Source organism: Hermetia illucens, chromosome 5 (genome assembly GCF_905115235.1).
Source record: "Hermetia illucens chromosome 5, iHerIll2.2.curated.20191125, whole genome shotgun sequence".
Classification (NCBI taxonomy): domain Eukaryota; kingdom Metazoa; phylum Arthropoda; class Insecta; order Diptera; family Stratiomyidae; genus Hermetia; species Hermetia illucens.
Window position 1 is genome coordinate 98,168,491 of NC_051853.1, and position 23,503 is coordinate 98,191,993.

A 23,503-nucleotide genomic window follows, 5' to 3' on the forward strand; every position below is an offset into this window, starting at 1 on the left:
CTACTTCTGAAAGCAACACATTAAAAAAGAATGCGATATGCGAAATAACATGGAGAATGGTTCATCTAAAAACGGATAAATATTTGATAGATGAACGAAAGTAAAATCGTTCTTCCTGGTCTCAAATAATAATAATAATCGTTGGCGCAACAATCCATGTTGGATCAGGGCCTTGAAGTGTGTTAGAGCACTTCATTCAAGACCGTAACGGTACACTAGGAGGCAATGTGGTCAGCATTGCGCTCGCCCGAGATTATTACCCTGATTTGACTCAGGTACTCATTCACAGCTGAGTCGACTGGTATCCGACGTCAAATCACGATACAAATTCCACTGCCACCAGTGAGATTTGAACCGTGACCTTCCGTTCGACAGCCTTGCGCTCTAACCACTCAACTATCCGGACTGGTCTCAAAGAATTAAGAAAATATGTTCGAGGTCCGCCGAATTATGAATGCGATTCTCGCTTGACAATAAAAGCAATTAAGCACGGAAGATGAGCCAGCATCGTGATGCTGGATATAGAAATTTTTCAGGAAGTTATCTCCTCATATGCTTAGTACGAAAATCCTCTTAATGGGTTCACCAGCAGGACAGTGACCCAAAATATACGGGCTAAAAATCGAAAGAATTGTTTTTGGATTATAAAATTGACGGAATGGAGTGCCCTGCTAAATTGCCTGACCTCAATCCAATAGAAAATCTTTAGATATACATCTAAGGACGTCGAAAAAGCTGTTTAAAATTGAAAACCAAAAAATAACGGCCAGTTGTAGAAGGTTTGAAAGGCGACCCCTGTTCAACTCCAACTGTTTTGGACTCGAAAAAACATCATTGCGAAGCACTTATTACGGTCAAACGACACACAACCAAATATTGAACCTTTCTTTGTTGTACATATACCTAAGCATTATTTCTTTTTGGTTTATTGTTAAACGGAATATTGAACTGCTATTATTCTTATCGCTCCTTTCTAGACCTTATGCTAAATTTGCTATCGTTTTACTTTTGTTACACCTACCGGCTTCATTTTATCACTATATTCTATTTTTAATCAAAGTTTGAAGTTTATTTTTTATTCTTCCACTGTGCATGAAACCGCTACTGTACGTTATTACCTCCGTACATATGGATGTGTACATATACATATAAATATGTATGCATTAGTCCACAGGGTGGGGTACTCTCGGCGCTAATGGGGTGATTGACGAGGGCTAATAAATACTGGAACACAGGTCCAAGGTTAAACTGATGACATTGTTGTAATCTGTAGGGAGAAATGTGATAGAATCCAAACTGGACTGAAAATCACTAGTGCCTGGTACTGGAGGGTGAGACCAGCCGGAAAGTCAGTACCATTCAGTACGAAGCACAAGATTGATCGCCTAGATGGCATGGAGGCTAAACGAGAAAGAATTCAAATATTTAGGAATTCGCAGGGAAAAATTGGAACGTACCCCAAAAATACTACATTGGATATGCACTATAATAGTAGGGTCAATGATAACCAAATAGAACTGAACTCAGTACAGCAGGCAGAGAGTTACAAAAGCTGGAAAGACTAGCTTTTCGAATTTTTTAAGAAGGCGGATTTCAGAAGGCTTACTTCTGAAATTTGTTTCCTTATATCAAAACAATACGAAATTCAGGTGAAATAATCCATGGAAACTGGCGACATGAAGATTTTGCTGCAACAGATAGTATCCTAGTTCTGACTATGGCTATGGCTGATGCTCCAGAGGTAGGAGACTATCTTCTCAAATAATACTAGTACGGGCAGAATATGGAGAATATTTTGTAAACAGGATAGTTTCTTGGTCATATTGTATTTTTTAAATTCACCATTATATTGTGTTCGTTACTTGTTACTTTACGAAATTCATTAGTCATTTCTTTTAAGGCATCTTGTTTCTTGAGTCTATTTTCATAATTGTTGCATGTTACATTCCACCGTGATACTGATTAAGGGGTAACACCACTGTAGAAGTTTTCAGGAATCGATTTTTTTTATTGGCTAAAAAATACTTTGAAATTTGAAGAATATGAACCAATAAGTGAAATTTCGAAAAAACAATTTTTCGATGAAATGTCGAGTTTCTCCCATATTGCCAACATAAGTTTTTCGGCAACTACGGCGTCTTTAAAGGAATTTTTCTCGTAACATGATTTTATAAAATAGCACGCAACATAACTCGAATAAATTTTTACTTGAAAATTTTACAAAACGTAGAGAATCTATGATAAATTCATTTTAACTATTTTGATTGGCCGATCAAAGTCAAAAAAAAAAACCCCTTAATCACATCTTCGGCCTCGGCTTTAAACTACTCTTTTTTCTCATCCAGATTCATCCGACACTTATTTCAGTATCCTAAAAAGTAGACGAATAATCAACTTTCGCGGTAAGCGAGCGTCAGATGCTTTTGAGTTTGCAAATAATCGGTGTTCACATTTACTGGTATAGAATTCAATTCAATTGCCTTGTATTTGTTGTGTATAGTCTGGTTTTGATGTTTATTTGAATTTTTTATTTTTCAAGGTGGGTTTTCAATTTTTCCCATTTCCTTCCTAGCATTTTCTTCTGGTTTCGTTGTATGTATTTTCTTCTCTTTAGAAAGTATACATCGATCATACAATTACTTTAAGTCAATAGAAATAAAACACATTGAAATGGAAATCCCTTTTGTTATGGATTTGTTGAGTCACTTCTACTACTTCCACTTCAGCGCGACCGAGTTCACTAGACCTAGGAAAGCGTGAATTTTAATTTAAAATGGAATACCGGAAGCTGGGCGGTTCAGGTATGAAAGTTTTTTTGGATTGCTTTTATAAGTAGATTTGAATAGGCATTTGTTCCATTTGTACCTAGCTCGTCATGTTATATATTTAGCATGTCAGACTGACATTCACTCCTAGATTGCAGAAAATTTCCACAAAAGATGTGTAGAGAGTATCTTGAGGCCTAGACACCATATAGTGGCAGCTTCGTCATTTTTCCAAATTTTTCAGTTGGGCAGTTTCCATCAAACGTCAAAAATAAGAAAATACTAATCAAGATATTCTGTTTGATACCCCACATGACTACATTTGGTGAAAAATAAACTTAAAATGTAATAAGAAATGCACCATGTTATATGAAATACAAGTAAATCAGGGAGTGTTGTAACCATATTTTCAGAAAAAAAAACTAAGAAAAAGTGAGAAAAATCGGAGGCGACGAAACTCGAAAGTGAATGCATTGGTCTCATTGTAGTGAACGCCTGAATAGTATTCGTTATTGATGGATAAGTGGGGCCAATGGTACGCAAAGAAGATTAAGTATATACCCTTTAGGCTAGACTCAGCGATCGTGGTAACGAATATTTTTGAGAAACCACATGTAAGAATTCGATCCAGATTCTAGAAGCAAAATTTTTATTGGCAAATATAATCCAGCTGAAGCTATTTCCACCATGACTCCAAAATTATTCCTCAATTTACCAATAAGAACGAAAATGCTCAACTTTCGAATCTTAGAAACTCATGCAACTATCAGTTGTGGTCAACCAGTAAAATATTTCAATCAAGTCTTCTAATTGAAAAAATATGTATATATATTAACGCCTACAAAACATAACACTTACCATCTTGGTCGTAGTCTACGTAGTTCGTTACATTGTAAAGATCTCGACTTTCTGGTAAGAACCGCGATAAAAACTCGTTAATGGCTTTGTGTTGATCAACTATGATTTCTTCTGTTTGTTGAAGATCGGATATTGCCGCATGTTGATTGAACAGTTCGTCTGACATATCGTGTTCCTGCAGTTAAGTAAAAATATAAATAAGTACATAAGATGTTTCCCTTTCAAAAATTAGAAAAAAAAATACTAACACTTAATGATCTCAGATGTGCCAGTTCATTTTCATTCAATTGGCGGTTTTTGTGATCATCACTATCCATTTGTTCTACCTCATCGCCTCGCATGTCTAGATTATCCTTTACAACCAACTCCTTCACACGATCAGCGTAACGTAGAGTATTCAGAGTATGTTCGCATGAACTTAGGCCAGGTGATATCATCGCAATCATACAAGTTTTACTTTTCTCACCAATGAATGAGTCTCGTAACACTTGCGTTAATTTTGATACTCGGAATGGTAAATGTGCACTTTGTTTGCCCAGAGCGCGGATACATTCTTTTAGTGCTAGCAAAGATTTATTAATTTCAGCACCTTCCATGCGCGTTTGCCGATTTGCTGATGATGTGTCTGCGCCTCGTTCGTTACCAGCTAAATCGATAAATGAGAATTTTCCATGAATCCGTGCCGATCCAGGTGGCCTCAGTACAATTTGGAACACAGCATGTGATCGTGATGAATTGGAATTTGCTGATGTTTGTCCTGATGTTCGAGCACTGTTTCCATGTTGAATAAGTTTTAATACTTCATCCACGCAGTCGACTACTTTCTCCGTTAAACCAACGACTTGAACTTGTTGTTTGCCATCCTCAAGAACTCGTAGTTTTTGTTTATCTGATAATAAATCGAATACCTGTCGGGGCATTCATCCTTTAATTCAATGTCACAAGCAAGTAATAATTTTCCATTCTACCTTTCCACTATAAATTTCAAAGAAGCTAGCTGATACTACTAAATTCAAATGTTTATATCGGGGACTATGAAGGAGATTGAAGACATCTTTAGCGGCCATTGCGTATATTCCATTTTTACAGTCTTGAGTTTTCCCATTGAATTCACCACCCATTGTATGCGTCTTACCGGATCCAGTTTGACCATACGCGAAACAAGTTGCCATGCCTCCTTCGAAGATTGTCTGCACTAAAGGTTTAGCCGTATACCTGTAAAAAAGAAAACGGATATCAATCTTGTCATATTGAAATTAGAAAAACTGTCAAGTTGGCCTAGCATCAGAACATAACTTACACCTGAAACAATATTACATTCATATGTAGTGCAGCAATGATATCGTACTTGATGCAATTCATGAGTGTTCAATGTGAAAGGGACTTGATTTGAAAACACTAAGCGTTTTTAATAATTCTCTTTTTCATAGGTGGGAAAATGGAAATCGAAAATGCACTCAACTTTGGTTTTATATGTAGCTTTCGGTAGATATTCCGGAGGTAATCAAGTCAAATTCATCACTGATATGGAATCCGAAGAGACTTTGGAAGGTGTGTTTGAGATGGAGAAGAGACAAAGCCTCGGGGAACACAGACCTTAGTAGTCAATTGTACTCGATTCCCCTGTCTAATGGAATATCCCGGATTCGTTTATGTATCACAGGATTACCTTTCGTGGCTGTCATGCTACTCGCTGCAATTGGAGCACATCAGCATCAAAAATCTGATGTCTGATGCGCTCATAGGCGTTCCCTCATTACAGGATGGACACGTATCATCTTGGAGAATTCCTGTTCTGAACATATGCCCAGCTAATGAATTATACCCACTATACTTTTGCAAGTTTTCCTGCTGTTTAACAGGATAAACTTTGATGTATGGATGTTTGGTTCTGGCAGAAAAAATGCGGTGTGTTTAGCAGCATTAAGGCTCTGCCACCTGCCAGTATTCCCATAATGGCCTGCCATTATTCCTATAATGGCAAGCTTGTTCCCAGTTATTGATAGCAGCATTTGCCAGTGCTACTGGCACCCTAATTGATGGTTCCGGTCTAGGTATGAGGGAAATTGAACCACCTTTTGCTAAAGCATCCGAAAGTTAATTTCCCTTTAAGTCACGATGACCGGGTATCCAGAGTAGTTCCACCGTATTGAATCTAGAAACAGAGTTCAAACGATTTCTACATTCCTGAACGATTATTGAAGTAACCAAAGTACTATTCAACGCCTTGCAGCTTGGCTATCGCTAGATTGCGATGCGCCTGCCCTTGAATCATCCAGTTTGCCCCCCTTAGGTTCGCATACATTTCAGTCTGAAAGACCGTTTCATATGGTTCCAAAGAAAAATTCCATTTCTCGTTTTTATTCGAGGGGTAGACTCCAGAACCCTGTTCTGTTTCGAACCACCTAGGTAGAGGACACCAGCATATCCTGACACCTTCTACCAAACATACATATGGAGGTCCGAGAATCAGAAGGACTTACCAAAACTGGATTCAATTCCCCCAATTACTCTTTCAATTCTCTGTGCTCTTCACGGCCCCTGTTCCCCCATAGCTCTAAGCGAATTAGTCTATGAGCTGCTCTCATTGCAGTGCACTGAATAAACAAACCCTAGGACTGCAAATTGGATAATGCTTTTAGAGCTGCGCCGAATGTTGTGCTGATTGCACCGATAATACCCAAACACAGTTTTGTTTCACCTTAACCCACCACACTACGGATGCATAAGCGAACATCGGCCTAATGATAGCAACATCCACATTACTAACTGAAGCCTAAGTCCCCATATCGAAGCAAAGGTCTACCTACACAGCCCATAAAATGTGAAAGCGTGTTTCATCTTTACCTCTACATGCTTGTTCCTAAAAAGCTTCTTGTCTAGAATATCTTCCAAATATTTCTTTTTGTCGGAGAGTTGAAGGTTTGTACCCCTCATCTCTGGAAGGCAAAGACCATTCAGTTTCCTCCTTTTTGTGGTTTTATTTGGATTTACTGAAAGTTCATGCCTGATGCAGCAGCTGTCAATCAAATCAACGATACGTTGTGAATTTCTATACACCGTTCCGAGATTTTAGCAAATAACCGCCACAGCTACGTCATCCGCATAAGCATAGTAGTGAGTCGATCAACATATTTCACACATAAGATAGCACACCTCCCGGGGGGCAGCCTTTCGTCGCTTCTATTGTCAGGTAGCGATCAACCACCGCTTCACCACTGTAATCTCTGCGTAACCACAGCATAAATCCACTTAAAGTTTCACCAATACCAAGCTTTAATAGAACGACTTATTTTTTTAACTTTCTCGGCATCATAGAGCTTTTCGAAGGGCCTCCAGTCAAACGCCCCTTCTCGAACCCGCCTTTCAGAGTTGCATCCTTTGTCTTTCAAACTAAAGAGTGAAGAGCAGACTCCCAGAACCTTCTGCACTGGTAAGCATGCTGCTTATTATTTAATGGGTGCGATCTTAGCGCCTCCTCGCGAATTTGATACTCAACCAGTCTCTCCAGATATATCAGCAACAATTATATTAAGCTGATTTATCTGAGGTGTGGTGGATACTGAAACAAAAAGATTTACACAGAAAAAAAATAAAGAATTTAATGTAGAGGATTAAATCTAAGAGTCGCCGGAGAATGCCATCATTTTTAGGTGTGAGTCTCATGGTTAATAATGTCTTGGAAAAGTGAAGTAGAAAATTAACAAGGCACCAAATAATAATTTGCTATTTTTTACAAGAGGTAAATGCTATAAAATGTAATGTGTCATACCGGCATGCTCATATGATGAGGCCCACCCCAAATAGCCACCCCAAGGACAAATGTAGACTCGACCCCCGTGTATACAGTGTATATGTGGAGTACAAAGCCCAATGCAATACTTTGGTCGCATATTGTGATTTGATGCTTCTTGGAAAGTTTGACACAACTTTGAAATGAGAAACATTTCGAGCAATAATTAGAGCGACATTGTCTTTGAAGATGTTCGAGATTGCATTCCATTTGGTAATCGCTGTTCGTGATAAACTGGCGCGCTAACAGAATAATTTGAAAGGCATGAATACATCAAAAATTTACCAGCCGATGAACAGTAGGCAGTACAGTCCATTGCACATTGGTGCCTGAACATCACTTTGTTTGCCACCTGAGAAATAAAACCAAAAAGAGTATTCTATTTCTGTGTTTTATCACTATTCAAAAGCATATGTCAACTGTACCATGTTTCCTTTATGAACAGAGAGGAAAGAAGTGTCAGAAAAAAGTTGAAATAGATCGCAATTGTCGGGAAATTAGATGGATTAGCCTCCCAAATAAATTTAGAGCAGTTCCAGAAGTTAAGAGAGAGTTTGAAGAATCGAGCTTATGTAATATCAGTGAGCGAACGATGATTGTATCGCCGCCTGGATGAATTTTCACCTCCCGTTAGTCTACCAATAAACGTCTTCTAACAAAGTGAGGTTCGATGAGTTATTTTGATTGGACTAAATATGGTAGTTCACCCGAAAAAGGTAGAGAGGAATGAGGAACATTAACCTTAAAATATTCTCCGAATGGCATGGACTAAGAATGCATAACAGGATACAGAATTGGGGAAATATTGATCATGGATGGTCATGTATGTGCGTCCAAATATAAGGAAATTCTGCGACATGATTTGGATTCCACCACTGAAATAAGAAGAGATATATTCGATAATATAATTTCTTCAGACGACTCAGCCCCTGCACATCGCAGGGTATGCCAGGTTATTCCTCTTGTAATTCTAAGCAAAAACTATGAGGTATTTTGTTTTTCGTTTTCTTAACTTTTTAGCGGCCACAGGCATTTTAAATTAAAAAAATGCGTCTTTAAAATACTAATATTGCAGCAATTCAACTATGATAGGTAGGGCATTGAAATAAACGCTGGATCATAGACTTCGCTCTAAAATATGAATGTCAATTTGTATAAATTGAGCCGTTTGGAAGTGATAAATTTCCAAATGCAAAAATTGTGTTTTAAACTTCCAAAATTTTGCTGTTTAACCTAATTTTTCTCGAATTTTAACATACACAATGTACTAATTTTCTTACAAAAAATGGATCTCATTTATACTATGATACAATTTTGTTAACATCATTTAATCCTAATCACTCAACGTGTAGTAGTTATAATAGGTTGAATGAAAATCCACTCATTGTAAAAATACCCCAAATACCTGAAACCAAAGACATAAAATAGGTAAAAAACTTCATTTTTAGATTATCCACATGATTGACACCATTAACACTTCAGTGTAATTGGGTTTTAATTATCAGGGATTTGTAAGAGCTGCTGAAAATTAGTAGAACAAACTAGTAATTAATTCTGCTGCCATTCAAGTATTACTGGAACTTATTCAAACCATCGTAACCTAAAACAAACATAACTTGGAAGCAATGTCAATAATTAAGCATAAAGTTTACTCATACCACCACAAACCAAAATAAAGTAAGTTTTTGCGATTGGATTGCAATTGCAAATTAGGGAAAGTCCTAACTTGACTAAAAATATTTTATTTATTGACGGATGTCTTTTTACCCAAAAACGCACCTTTTGTTATCGCAGTAGTTAGAGGTGGATACAATCGTGAAGTATATTATCAAAACCGATGGAAGACCAACTTACAGGGCCTTTTATTCTTCCAAGCCGATTGGCAGGTAAAGGTTATACATTTTTTTGCGGGAGGACCCGCTCGATTTATTAAAAAATGCACCACTTATGAGAAGGAACAGGATGTGGTTTATCCAGGATGGGAAACTTGATGAATATGATGAATGGTAAATAGGAACGTTATGCGCCAGCACGATGGCCGCTCAAATTGCCCGATTTAAATCTACTGGATAACTTTTTGTGGGGATATTTGAAAGAAATGGTTTAAAGGCAGATTCCAAGGTCCTTAGAAAAAGTTTTTTTTCTAAAATTACTAATGTTGCTGTAAACATATCAAGCAGAATGTTATTATATAAAAAGTAGTAAGAGCCTCCTATTGTCTATTGACGGAGGGGGTTCACTTTAATCATTTTTTAATAAAAACATTCAGAAAATAATTATGCTCCTTTTTGTCCGAACAGCAAATTTCTTCAATTCCATGCAAAATTCCGCGTTTTTTTTCCTATTTATAGTTTACTACAGGTTTGTAACTATCATTAATTAAGCATTTAGGATAAAACACTGTTAATGTGACTTTATATGAACAGCAGATTAATTTTTTTTGCAAGAAAATTAGTATATTGAGAATGTTAAAATTCGAGAGAAAATGGGTTAAATAGCAAAATTTTTGGAGAGAAAAACACAATTTTTGCTTTAGCAAATTTATTACTTTCAAATGGCTCTGTGTATGGATACAACTTGCTTCGCAACGATTTAGAGTTTATTTCAATACCTCAGCTATCATAGTTTTTGAGTTGTGGTGATTTAAGTATTTTAAAAATGCATCTTTTTTTTTTAAATGTGTTAATCTTATCACTTACAGCATTCATTTATTTCAAATTGGTCGTTTTTTTCAACTGTTCATAAATAATAGAACCATTTATTTTTTTAACTTTCATTTAGTTTGAAATGAGGGAAGCAACAATTAAAAACCATTTTAATATTGAACTGGCTTCGCACCACCAATCATAACAAATTCGTCAGCGAAATTGGACACCACAAAAAAGCGCGATTCTTTCCTCAGATCATGCCAATATCTGGTGATAATCGTCTGGACCGTGAAGACAGATCGCCTTTCATTGGATCAGCCAATCTACCCATAAAATGTAAAAAGATAAAGACTACACATTGGAACTTGTTTTACTTTAACCCTTTTATGCTTCAACCTCCGATGATAATCCGCGAAATCTGCCCTAATTTCGTAATATTTCGGCTTTAAGCTTTCGCATGTGGTAGAAGTTCGGTGACTCTTTTAGCGTTTTCCAAACTGAGTAATGTTTAGATGACAGACAGATGGGACGACAAACGAATGGAAAAATAGGAAGCGAGGCAAACACATAGGCTGAGAGTGAACCCATTTGAATGAGATTTTGCTTTCACAAATTAGAGGGCCGCTTCAGAAAGAGTAGAAAAAGGATTCTCTATTGAAATATTTTAACTTACTTGTAAACAATCTGATTATTGCAATTATCGTCAAAAGCGTAATCGAAACGAAACCGGTGATTCTCTAAAAATTTCGTTAAATCCACTTTTGTTTTCGGTTCATGCACGATGAGCTGATCTTTATTAGGCACAGATATCACATCTATTTCTTTTCTCATTATTTCTTTTCTACTCAATGGCCTCTTTCGTACACAAACTGTGATCTGATGATCCTCTATTGGTAGCCCATCGACTAAAGGTCGAAATTCGATTGTGCTTTGGTATTCGCTGTGAAGTTGAATAAAATACAAAACCAAAGTATTAAATTTAGATCGAGAATCAAGTAATTTCCTTGACAATCAAAAACTTACCGGATCATTGCAGCCGTTTCCCAGTTCGGATTCCCTGGATCCAAATTCATAAGCGCATTTTTTTCTTCCTTAAGTTCAGCTTGACGAGCGCGTCTTTTTTCACGATTCTCTTTTAATCGTTCAACTTCTTTAACGACATATGAACGCCTGGCACCAGCATTAGCAGTTGCTGAGTTTGTCACACCTGCCGTAATAGACATTTTTGCATTTGGTGGTTGAATGCGCGCCGCTTTCGGGATTCCAGTCGCTTGTTGTGGCGGGATATTCTCGACGTGGTCGCCCTGCCCGTTTTGAGAGTTCGCAACTGCACTAATTGACGTACGATTTGTACGATGTCCTGAAATGAAATTTATTAAACAAAATTAAATGGATCAAAACAGTTCTGGTGAAAACAAACGACATTATTATCGATTTTCTAATTTCACTTCTCCCGACAATGAAAGTTTCCATATAAAAAGTCATTAACTGTAATCTGATTATCAAGTTGACCTACAGCATTTAGAAATATGTTTTCTGGCTAACTACCAAATTGGCAAACGACTATTGTTTTTTCACTACTTATTTATAAAACACCCCAATAGAACGTAAAGCTTATTATTTATAAAGTACGATGGACGATAATTTATCCGCACGGAATAGCATTAGACTTATAATCAACAGAAATGTAGAAATATGGTTTACATCGCAAACTGGAAAGCAACAGACTAATATGGGATTTGAAGCGCGTCGATAATGACCACTTATACTGAATGGTTGACCATGGTAACGTAGTAACATCACACTCCAAACAAATGCCGTAATTTCCCATTCAATCGAAAGCAAGTGCACACATATACGATTGCAGTATTTGGGCTGGGTTTTCCCTTGAAAACAAACGGAATATCTTGTTAATCAAAAAGTGAACCAAATAATGATTTCGTAACTAAATTTCAGTCTTCGCTCAATTATAAAAATCATTCATATATGTTGGTCAAACGAGGTCCACCCAGACATTTTAGGAATGCTACTAACAAATGCAATTCATTCCTTTATACATGCGAACTTGATGAGAGTTATATGGAAATGGATCTATCCAGCTACACAACATTAAGAATTCAGAAAAATAGTATACTATTCGCATTTGATTTCTTCGATTTTTTTAAATTCACTAACAACACTCAAGAAACTAGGGAAAGGAATCAATAAACTAAACGGTTAGCGATAAGGCGACCTGCTTTCAGTATGACTTACACTACCCTAGTCGACGAGGGTCGATATTGCGGTTTTGTATTCCTAACTGATAATCCCCGGATATATTTCTAAGTTGACATTCTTGCTTACTATATTGATATAGTTTTCTCCTTACTTACCGTTTTGAGCGTTTGTGCCATTCAATTTATTCATAACCCTGATTGCACCTTGCGTTGCATTCTGAAAATTAATACAATTTCGTTATTACCATATTTTAATAAAAAAAGGGTGGCTAGACATATCAAACCAATGAACAAACAGCCAATGTGTTTAAATATACATTGCAATTATAAAAGTAATACGAGCTTAAAATGGTAACACCAAATTCTTCAAATACTTATATTTAATATTAACAATTTATCAATAAAAGCAGGCACAAAAGTGAGGCACATTTGTTTACATATACAGGTAACTCTGTGTCGATGCATTGTGTGATAGTGACATATTAGTGCAAAACACGTAAATCAAGTGCATAAATTGTGAAACAAACGGAATAAAAAGGAGAACCTCAATAGTTCAAAATTGAGTTGCTGTAACTAAGGCAGGCAACAACCGACGAAAAATGAGTTTGCAATTAAATGTATAATATATATTTCAACTTTGTAACAATAACCAGAACCGATCAAATCAAAAAATAAAGTTGTGAAATGAGACAAAACACGTATCAAAAATCAAAGTTTGATTGCATCCGGACCGATGTCGTCTCTTGTCGTTCCTTCATTTCAATAAAATTTACCTAAGACAAAAAACGACAAAGGCTAACCGTATTTACACCCAATTCTTGAGACAAAATTAACTTTTGCAGAAAACCCAAATAATAAAGATATAAACAACAGCAATTTTCTTTTGGTAATAAAGATAATAATTGCTTTGTACCGATCCAGTACGCGAATTAACGGTCTGACGAATTGGTAATGTACCACCGCCGCCACCTCCGCCATTGGATACTTGAGTGTTTCCACCGCCTCCTGATATGGTTGATCCATTACTGCATACCATCTGCGCACTAATTTCACCATCATCACCATCATCAATGAGCAAACCATCATCATCTTCGCCTTCTTCCTCTTCTTCCTCCTCAATCGATGAGTGTGATGTTTCCTAAACATGTAGTTGGAAAAATGGTATGGGGATTCGCTTTCTTTTTTAAATTCAACGCAACTTATACTCTATACAAACACATGACATTTTCGAACTTAAGCACAGTTTATGCTAACTAGACGAGTAGCAATCCTATTTACCGCAGGGCATAGAACAATAGAAGCAAACTCACCTTTTCCCAAGCAATAAATATAGAGAACATTTACGATAATTCTATGTTAAAATGGACAATTAGAAACGCGATAGTACATCTAATATGAATGATTTATCTTACTTATTTATCGAAGTGAGAAGCATTTACAAGCTAAATTTTGAGTGAGTTTATGCGGGCCCGATCAAGTACAACAAACTCTCACATACAGGACGAATAGAATCCATGACGACAGACTAATATTAAAATGCCTAGTAACCAGAAAATGTTTAACCAATATTGCATAATGCAGGGGTTGCAAAGAGATAGGAATATCCATAGTTCTTACTATCCAGGGAGTTTGCATTCGTCGTTACAGTGAACTTTTATTCAAACTAGCTTTTATTAAAAACTTCGCATACTTCTCTACAAGTTTATATAAGGCTGCACATATGCCTTATTAAGTTTTAATGAAACTAAGGGCTGTGCCTACAGAAATTTTCAAATCATAACTATATTGTCCTCAATCAATTTTCCTTTAATTAGGTAGGCCGGTTGCATGAAAACATAGTTAGGTTGAATACTTGAGAGCAATATCAGGGCTAATTTGCCTCAAAGCTTTGAAGCACTAATGATGATACTAAGTGATGATAAGAAATCGCACTAAATGAAGATAATTGAAAATTGCGAACAACCTACATTTATAAATTTATTTTTCCTGCAAACACTTTCACTGAAACTTCAATAAATTACCAACAAGCCCTTGAAGATTGACACAAAGGCATGACTTTTTCACGGTTAACGTTTTATAATGTTGCCAGAAGGGAGGAAATCTTAGTATTATCTCATACAAGTTACTTGATGTAGCGCTTAAGATGTTACAACATATTACACCAAAATCTTCAAGAATTTTATAAATTCTCCAACAAAGAACACAGAACTGGTCAATTTGAGGAAATCGAATATGCTCAAGAACAATACGTTGATTTTATTTTCAATTAATTTTGCTTGAATACTACGATTAATAATTGCTTAGTTTGAAATTGACATTCGCCAACAAAATATTTATGTCGAAAGTTTTTTTTCATCATGAGCCAGATCAATAGAACCAAATGATATTGTAATACAAAATTACACCAGTTTAAAAATTCGAAATAATTTTTAAAATATGCACGCAAAAAGCACTACGAAAAGGAAAGGAAAAGGGTGGTAGTGCCAGAAGAGCTCATCCGCTAGGTTAAATTTCTATACCGCCATCCCAAGAATAAAGTAACTTGTGCCAGGTATATCAAAACCGCTCTGTATTTCTGTCGACATTCATCATGGAAGTGCCATTTCGATGCAATTCTTTTCGTTATGAACATTGCTACATGGGATATACCGCGTCCAGCGCACTACACATTCTTCTATGCAAATGGCGTTTTCCTAGTGTTTCACAACAAAATTGATCTCGAGCTACTTGTCCAAAAGTGGAATAATCACTTCAACAGCATTGTTTCTGACTAATTCTGAATAGTACATGACGTTTTGACAACCGACTCCAAAACTGCGCGATTTAAGTATGTTATCTCGGTTCAATGCTTTTAGTCAACATCAAGCAACACCAGAGCACTTGGATGAAGTGGCGTTCCACAACGGGCGTCAATCGATGCAGTAGCGAACGTCTCAAATCAAAACTCTAGCGCAATGTTGTTCACCATGTCGTCCTCTTTGGTTCCGAATCCTGTCCAGCTACCTAAGACAATGAACAGCGTCTCAAATTAAAGGATAATGAGCAAGTTGTGTAACACACTAAGATCACGTCCGAAATGAGGACATCGATATGGAATTGAACCCATTGTAAAAAAATCGTGAGGGACGCGCCTTCGAAGGTATGGACATGTAATTCCTGATGAGAATTCACAGAAAAAGAAATACTCTAAACATCAAAGTCAGTAGAAACGGCCCAAAGGTCGACCGAAATAGTGATTGGCTTGCTACAATAGATGCTGATTTGAAAGTTCTTTTACTACCCTCGGACCAAATCTATGACTGACAAAAATTCCGAATCCGACCTATGCGAGCCAAATTTCGATTTATTCAAATCAGAAACAGCTTCATTATGGCTGCTTTGGTTGAGCGCTAGGCCTAGTCCTTGGCCACCTTTGGCTAAAAATCATTGTTCCAGTATTTGGAAGCTGTAATGCTCCTCAATTAGTCACAGAGAGCAGAGGTCATTGCAGTGTATGACTGCATGAACTGATTTTATCATAATAGCTAGCTGTAGTGAAAAATATGATATTTCGCAGTGAAATCAATAAAAGTAAAGCAAACAAGCGAAAATGCAAAATTTTAGAAATTAACAGCAACGGAACGGTAGCTTTGAGAATAAATAGAAGAATACCAATATTGTTTATTTATACCCCATATGTAAGTTACACGGGCCATTTCAAGCCAGATTTTTCACTTTTGAATTGCATCCATGTTGCTGCATGGTTCGAAAATTGTAAACCTTCAAAATGCATTCATATTCAAAATATTACCATTGATAATAATAAATAAGAGGCATTTATGGAAGTCCTATGCAACAGATATTGGCATGGAGTATACCAAGTGTACATCATCCGCAAGTGTCAAACGTGATAAACTGAGAAAGTGCACAAGAGCAAAGCACAGAGCAAACGAGCGTAAGTCAACAAGTTGTTTTCAAAGGTTTACGAAAGAAGGGGAAGATCTTGAAAATCGCAGATGATTACATTTGTTGAACAAGAGAAATTTGGAGAGACGAAAAGGCATCTGTGAAGTTTTACTCATACGATACAAAAGAAAGTCGGGGATTCTTTTCGAGGATGCCAAGCGCAAAAGTAGACAAAGAAGCACCATCCACATCGATCGATGAACTACGTTCAGTGGGATAGGAAGGGTGTACTCTATTGTGACCTATTAAAACTCGGCGTAACGGTTAATACTAGCCGCTACCAACAACAATTGTAAGATTTGAGCCGTTTGCTGCTTGAAATACGACCAGAATATCGGAAGAAGCAACACAACTTAATTTTCCTTTATAGCAATGCTCCATCACACACGGCAAAGCCGGTTTATGAGACGTTGGAAGTACGCAGCTGAGAAATTTTACTCTATGCCAATTACTGACCAGACCAGGCAGATTAACGCTGAGCAGCGCTTTGGTTCGACGAAAGATATGAAAAAGAGCTTGGTGAATGTTTCGCGACGAAAGGTGAAGATTTTTACTAGCGCAATATCCGCAAACTGCTCGAAAGATGGGGAAATTGTGTAACTAGCGCTAAAAAACACTTTGAATAAAGTTTCTTTTAACATACTTCTGAAAGGAATCTCTGGTATCTGATAATGTTCTCTATCAAGAATTTCGATTCATTGACCAGCGTAACTGAATTTCGTAAAAACTGACAATATTACATATTCCCACCAGATATCTTATTTGTAGTGTTAAAATCGTGGCGATGATGGACTAATAGTAGATACCACACACGAATATTTTTGAATCCATTCATCTCATTGTCTAAGATTTTTAGCAGATTGAAAGGATGAAGATTATAAAAACCACAAAAGCGTATATTTGGACTTTTTACCACGACTTTTTACGGTGGAAGCCAATGCGAGGTTCTGTAGGTGAAATATTTACAAAAATAGGACCCTTTACTTTGAAAATGATTGGTGTTGACTCACAACCAAAATTTACTTTCCCAAGCAGAAAACTGAAGTAAGGGCTAACAAGAGTCAGAGAAAAACATTACTTGCAAATTTGCATGGATTTTGAATTAAATGTACGAAAGTTTACACTAAGTAAGATGATTTCAAGTTACTTGATTTCGGGTAAGCTAGAGGATACTTTCAGTCTAAACACGAAATTTTATTAGGAAAAAAACTACGAAAATAATACTTATGTCTACTTGTTCAAGTGCTTCAAAAATCGTACCGATATGCACATATGTATGCATGTTTGCAGTTTGGTACTATGTAAAAAATGTCTTCTACGTTATATATATTTTAACACAATATTCATGATTTCAGAGCATAATATGTTTTTAGTTAATTATGCTTCATTGTTTACAGTTGGTAACTTTAACGACTTAAGATATTTCAGAACAATAAAATCCAATGCCTGTCATGAATTGTATAAAATATTAATCGCTCAATGAAATACTATGGCATTATCTAAACGTGTTTAAAAAGTCAACTAAATAAACGACATGTAAATATAAATAAAACATCAACGAGTGACTCTAGCTCTAGTGTGTATGTGTGACAGTACACGAATCACTGTGGGAGGATTAGGAGAATTATTTTACTATTTCTAGAAAATTGAAATTTAATCGATTCAATTGGATTCGTAATCATCATCTGTACCGACGATAATTATTCAATTTATTGGACGCAGTGATGCGATCTCTACTGGAATAGCTATATGAAATTGGTTTGACCATAAAAATGAATTCTATTTGGAAACTTCCACTCTATATATCATCCTTGGTCAATTGTGTAGAACTAAATAAGATTTGATGATGCAATGCTTGAGGAATGAATTCTACATTAATCAGATAAGTAGAAGCATTAATACTACAAATAATTGAATTTTCCGATAAATATCGGTTTACATAACAACAAAATTTCATTGGTAAAACATTTCATTGTGAATGAATAAGATAACAAACCACCAGCTTTCTTAAAAACATCAAAAGAATCGTTTAGAATCTTAATATTAATAATAATAAAAATTGATGGCGTAACAATCCCACTTGAACCTAGGCCTTAAAGTGTTTTAGAGCACTTAATTCTAGACCGTAATGGTATTTCAGGATGCCCAGGATTATTATCCTGATTTGACTTAGGTATTTATTCATTTCTGAGCTGCTGTCAAAATCTTTCACCCAACCACCCAACCAATAGAGTACTAAAATCAAATCAATGAATCTGGTGATACTGACAATGATATCGAGCTCGATGTACGAATAAAATAATTTATTGCTTATATATGTAGAAAGTAGAAATCTCCTTTCAAAAACCAGTATTTCAAAATAACAGAATTCAAGTTGCTCCTTAATTATGTTCTCTCTGCATTTTTATATTGAAACAACGCACTTATTAATAATGGCATATAGAAGCTGCTTAGATTTTCATCTCTGGCTTTCTTCTCATTTCGAAACTATAAGAAGTATTGAATGGACCATTCTATTTGAATTTTTTTCTAAGAGGCCTAATCGTTGAGAAAAATTACGAGTTAAAGCCAAGAAAAGAAAGTACAACTCTATTGTGGTTTAGGGATCAAGTGGTCCTAAGTCCGCCATCAATGTAGTGGCAGACCGCACAAATTTTGAGGAGCAACATATTCCTTCTTTCTAGTGTACGAACCACTTGAACTACTGAAGTTCAAATATAAGAGAAAAATTGAACCAAACAAAAAGTTATTATTAACTTCATGAAAGACATGTTGCAAAATTTTAAGAAAACAGATTTTCTGACGGCTGATCTCAACGAAACTGGTATGGCAACCACTGTCAGTAGCGGCGACCTGCCCAAAACTTGGCCAATGAAAAACTTTTTAAATATAGAGAAGAATTCCCCCCACCCTCTAGAATTCCCGGTATTGGCAGGCCAGCAAAGACCGTGAATGCCACTTCGCGATCATGGATGCTTATATCCGAAATAGCAATATTCCCGATCAATATGGCCGATGGGGGCGATGTTGATGACTATATGATTGGCATAGCGCGTCAGCTACATCCATGCGCCATCATTATCGATTTCTGGCAATGTGGTTCAACTCACCCCATGAATTCAAATTAACGCCTTTCCCTCAAGTAGGACATCTACTGCCACTTCCGTTTTGTCATCAACACGTCAATTGCCCGTAAACTTACAAAGTTCGTTGCTATTTGCAGCAGCATCTCCTTCCCTCATCCATGCAATAGTGAAATTTATATTACCACAGCGTGCGCTAAGCTATACTTCTCCTTTTCTACAGTGTATAAGCACCAGCGCATCGCGCTCAACTCAAATCACAGCTCTAATGTTTATTGATCTGACTCCGACGACTAAACGACCGTCAGAGCTGGACCCTCCCGAGAACGAAGTTAGTACCTCTTTTATTAAACACATTAAGAAGAATTTTTCTAAATCTACCGTTGGTATTTATTGCAGTTTAGTCGAAACCCAAAGACGAAGTTTGCAGATGTCTACAAACTTTTCACTGTTGTTGCTACAGAGAAGGTCTCCTTCTCCTCTGAATGAGAAGTCTCCGGTGGTGCGTAACACTGCACTGTTGAAATTTATTCATTCTGGGTCGGAATCTTGCAGTTAAAGTTCTGTCGGAAATCGACGCCCAGATCATGAGAACGTGTGCCACAAGAGGAGTACCTCCCAGAGTCCCACTCAGTCACTCATTTTGACTCAGAAGTTTATATTATCCAAATTCTAACTCAAGGTGAAGAAAGCAAGCTTTCTGGAGGCCTCGATACCGTTATCGAGGAGCGTTAGTACCCTCGGGAATCTGTTTCTGTACCAATAAAGTTAGCAAATTTGCAGGTTCCTACCTTAAAAATTTTTATGCCCCTTAGTCGACTGTTACAACAAGCAGAGAATATATTTGAGAGTATTTCCAAACCCGAGCCAGAGAATATATTTGAGAGTATTTCCAAACCCCGGCTCAGAGGGCGAATCATAACGTGTTAATTAAAATTGGCCTACACATCCTTCACGCTAAAAACATATTTATATTGATAAATTAAAAAGTATGAGAGTATTAAGCTAAAGTGAGTGAGATAACACCCAAAAAATGTACAGCTCACTATGCTTAACGGGGACGCAAGTTGAGACGGTGAGGTGACGTGAAGTGACTCACCGTGAATTTTCATTAAAAAAGGAAATGAATGCAACACTGAATGATCGCACACAGGTCAACGTGACGCAACTTGAGAACGTCCATGAGTTTAATGATAGATTTTACATTTTTCATTAGCAAATTTGTCCTTATCCTTTCCGTCATTTCGAATAATTTGTGTTCCAAAAGCTTCTAAAAAATATTGTTGCATTTTGTTCGGTATTTGATATAGAAATCAGATCAGATAAGCAGGCCTCCCGTTCCTTATCTGATACAGTGGCGGCAGAACTGCCCCTCAACTTTTAGTCTACTTACTCGCAGATGATTTTAGCTTCTGCTTTCCTGCGTCCCATTGCGTCTCAACTTGCGCCAAGCCGAATAATCACGAAACCCTTCCAATTTCCTACCTGATTCATTTAGTCACGATGAGGTTTGACAACCTCAATGCCCACAGATTTTTAACAAAATTAGTATTTTCGAAATACAATACCATTCAAATAACTGGAAATTACACAGAAACAATACCACCCCTTCACTAACTGGATTCAAGCTCCACATAGTTATTTTGTAACCAGAGCTACTCCATAGAAGGCGGTCATCTATACAAAGGGATAATTCTCCCCATCAGCCAATATATTAAGCTGTCAGTTATTCGGTTATTTGTTGTTTATTTAATATCCGTTCATCTAGGTCAAGTTGGTCACTTTTCTCGGTCGTAAGCTTGAGCCATCCCTGCGTCGGTTGGCCTTTACCATCGAAAATGGTTATTTCCTCAACTTTTTCGTAATAGTTGTAATGGCATAAGAATCGCCAATATATTTCGGACGCGATTGGGATGAAATAAACTAAAAGTCACCAAAACCGGAACTCCGCTTTTCAATACGAAATTATTAAATTTTTCGAATTTTGATTATTCGTCAATAAAACTTCTTAATGGGAATACTTGCCGACTACAGTAGAGACTTGATAAGATCAGTTTAAAGGCTACAGATTTTCTTTCTGTTTGATGTTAAAAATGATAATTAGAAGAAGCTCAAGATAATAAAAATAAATTGCCACACGCTTGTGACTTTTGTCATGAAATCAATTATGCAATAAATTAATACAGACCAAATGGACGACTCTTTGCCGACATTACTTGAAATTTCGCCCTCAGACATGGCACATGAATGGAATTTGTATAAACATTTTTAAAAACTAGGCTCTATTTTATCACTAATCATGTCCATAGAAATGTTCTATATCTATCCATTCGATTGAAAACCAATGTCAATTTTTATCAAATTTGCAATCCAATAAAAAATTAAGAAACGCAGAACAATAACTCGAGAAATCTTAATGTAATAGAGAGCTAAAAAAATATATGCTAAAGTTAAAAACTCTGAACTAAAAAATATTCCTACAGCATCTCATAAACTAACTAGTATTATAGACATTTGCTAACTGTAGAAAGGTCTTGGACAAGTTTATGAGATTCTCATCTCGAGTTTAGTGGACATTGCATCTTTGTAAATCTCCTGAATCCTCCCCTCTCAGCTTTCGCAAAAAGTAACATGTTGGTAAAAGAAAACTAATCTACAAGATTAATTAATTGATTGTGTATCTTTCATTTGATGACCATGATCAAAATATTCGAAACATATTAAAAGCAGAATATTATATAATCACGTTAAAGAAATTAGAAACAAAATTCAAATCATAATCTTAAAACAAAACAAAAATGAATTTATTTCCTTAATTCAAATAAATTTATTTACCCGTGATAGAGGGGCAGTAGCTTGTTTTTTCGGTTCTGGGGCTACATGTTGTTCTTGCAGTAAATTCGCATTTAGTTGTAAAATGGCATCCAACTCGACCTCTTTTCCCTTGGTTTCACCTCTTTCATACCACTCAACCGTAACAGATCGTGAGTGTTCATTGATTTTTGACACAACTGCTGAATGCACACGACCTAGAAAAAAAAATGGGATTGGAAAAATAAATACTTTTTCTGTTAGATTTTAAATTAAAGAATAATATTGTATTGTATTGATTACGTTAGAAATTGCTATTACTATAGACTGAAAGTGATCAAATATTTTTCGCCCAAGTCATTATTAGGAAGACGGAACCAAAATTAATCTTTTCTGACAATAAAGACGTCACATTTTAGAGCGGGGAAGTCTGACTCTAATTGCTTGGAACAAGGAAACTGTAAGCATAAATGAAATAAAAGTATCACGAAAATACAGTTTGTTTCAGTATTTTGCTTCACCTGCAAAAAAAACAAGACTACTCGTACCTACTGATGCAGAATAAGAATCTCGGTAGTGTTTCAAATCCCATCAACTGAGGATCACAATAAAATGCTGCCCACATCAAACATGGACAACAATCCCCGTGATATTTTCTGTTAAGCCGGATAGCCGCTTACGTCCAGAAACTCATCGGCTCATACTAAAGAGGCTTCGCTCAAGGCAAATCATCAACAATTCAAATTTTCTCTCTGCAGCAATCGATGGAAAAACTGTTCAAGTGTGGACATCAGTTACACCATCTTCTCATCCACTTTAAGGACGCCTATTTTACTGTAAACGGCGAGGCCGACCTTGAGCAATGTGCGGGGCCAGATAAAAGCAGCAGTATCACTCGCGAGATCTTTCACCATCAACAACGGTCTGCACAGAAAAGGAGAACCACGACACTGATGTACTATAAACGCCTATCCTCTATATCAAACTATCCAAGTAATGGCCTATGCTGATGATGATACATTAGGAAGGACAACCTGACGAGCAAAAATCCCCTTCATCTAAAAAGAACAGGCAGCACGATAGCTTGGGCTGCACATTAATCAAGGCAAGATGTCTTTATGCAATGCCAAAGTTAGTACCGAAAAGAAGAGCAACAATTTACAATGCCACTGATCTTTTGAAAACAATAAAGATAGGATAATAGCTAACTAACCAAATTTCCGTATGGGTGTTGATAGCAAGTAGAGCTTTTTTCAGTTTACCGAAACTATTCCGCTCGAAACGTCTTACCATAGGATTGAAGTTCCTGTTGTCTTCATGTAATTCACGGAGCCTTAACAAAAAAAATAGAACTCTTAGCCGATGTCGAGAGGAGAATTCTCGA

At 36.5% G+C, this 23,503-nt stretch overlaps 1 protein-coding gene across 4 annotated transcripts in view; it reads right to left on the reverse strand.

Annotated features, from left to right (window-relative positions):
* LOC119656830 (kinesin-like protein Klp10A) overlaps positions 1 to 23,503 on the reverse strand; it is a 69,728-nt gene that overhangs the window by 5,961 nt on the left and 40,264 nt on the right. For 3 of the 4 annotated variants that reach the window (XM_038063476.1, XM_038063478.1, XM_038063477.1), the window contains 8 exons: positions 22,144 to 22,337; positions 13,194 to 13,418; positions 12,437 to 12,497; positions 11,088 to 11,424; positions 10,738 to 11,004; positions 4,592 to 4,838; positions 3,872 to 4,531; positions 3,624 to 3,798 (listed from right to left, as the gene is read on the reverse strand). In XM_038063476.1, coding sequence (XP_037919404.1) covers positions 3,624 to 3,798; positions 3,872 to 4,531; positions 4,592 to 4,838; positions 10,738 to 11,004; positions 11,088 to 11,424; positions 12,437 to 12,497; positions 13,194 to 13,418; positions 22,144 to 22,337 — 2,166 coding nt within the window. The remainder of the gene's footprint in view (positions 1 to 3,623; positions 3,799 to 3,871; positions 4,532 to 4,591; positions 4,839 to 10,737; positions 11,005 to 11,087; positions 11,425 to 12,436; positions 12,498 to 13,193; positions 13,419 to 22,143; positions 22,338 to 23,503) is intronic. The other variant, XM_038063479.1, reaches the window with a different exon arrangement.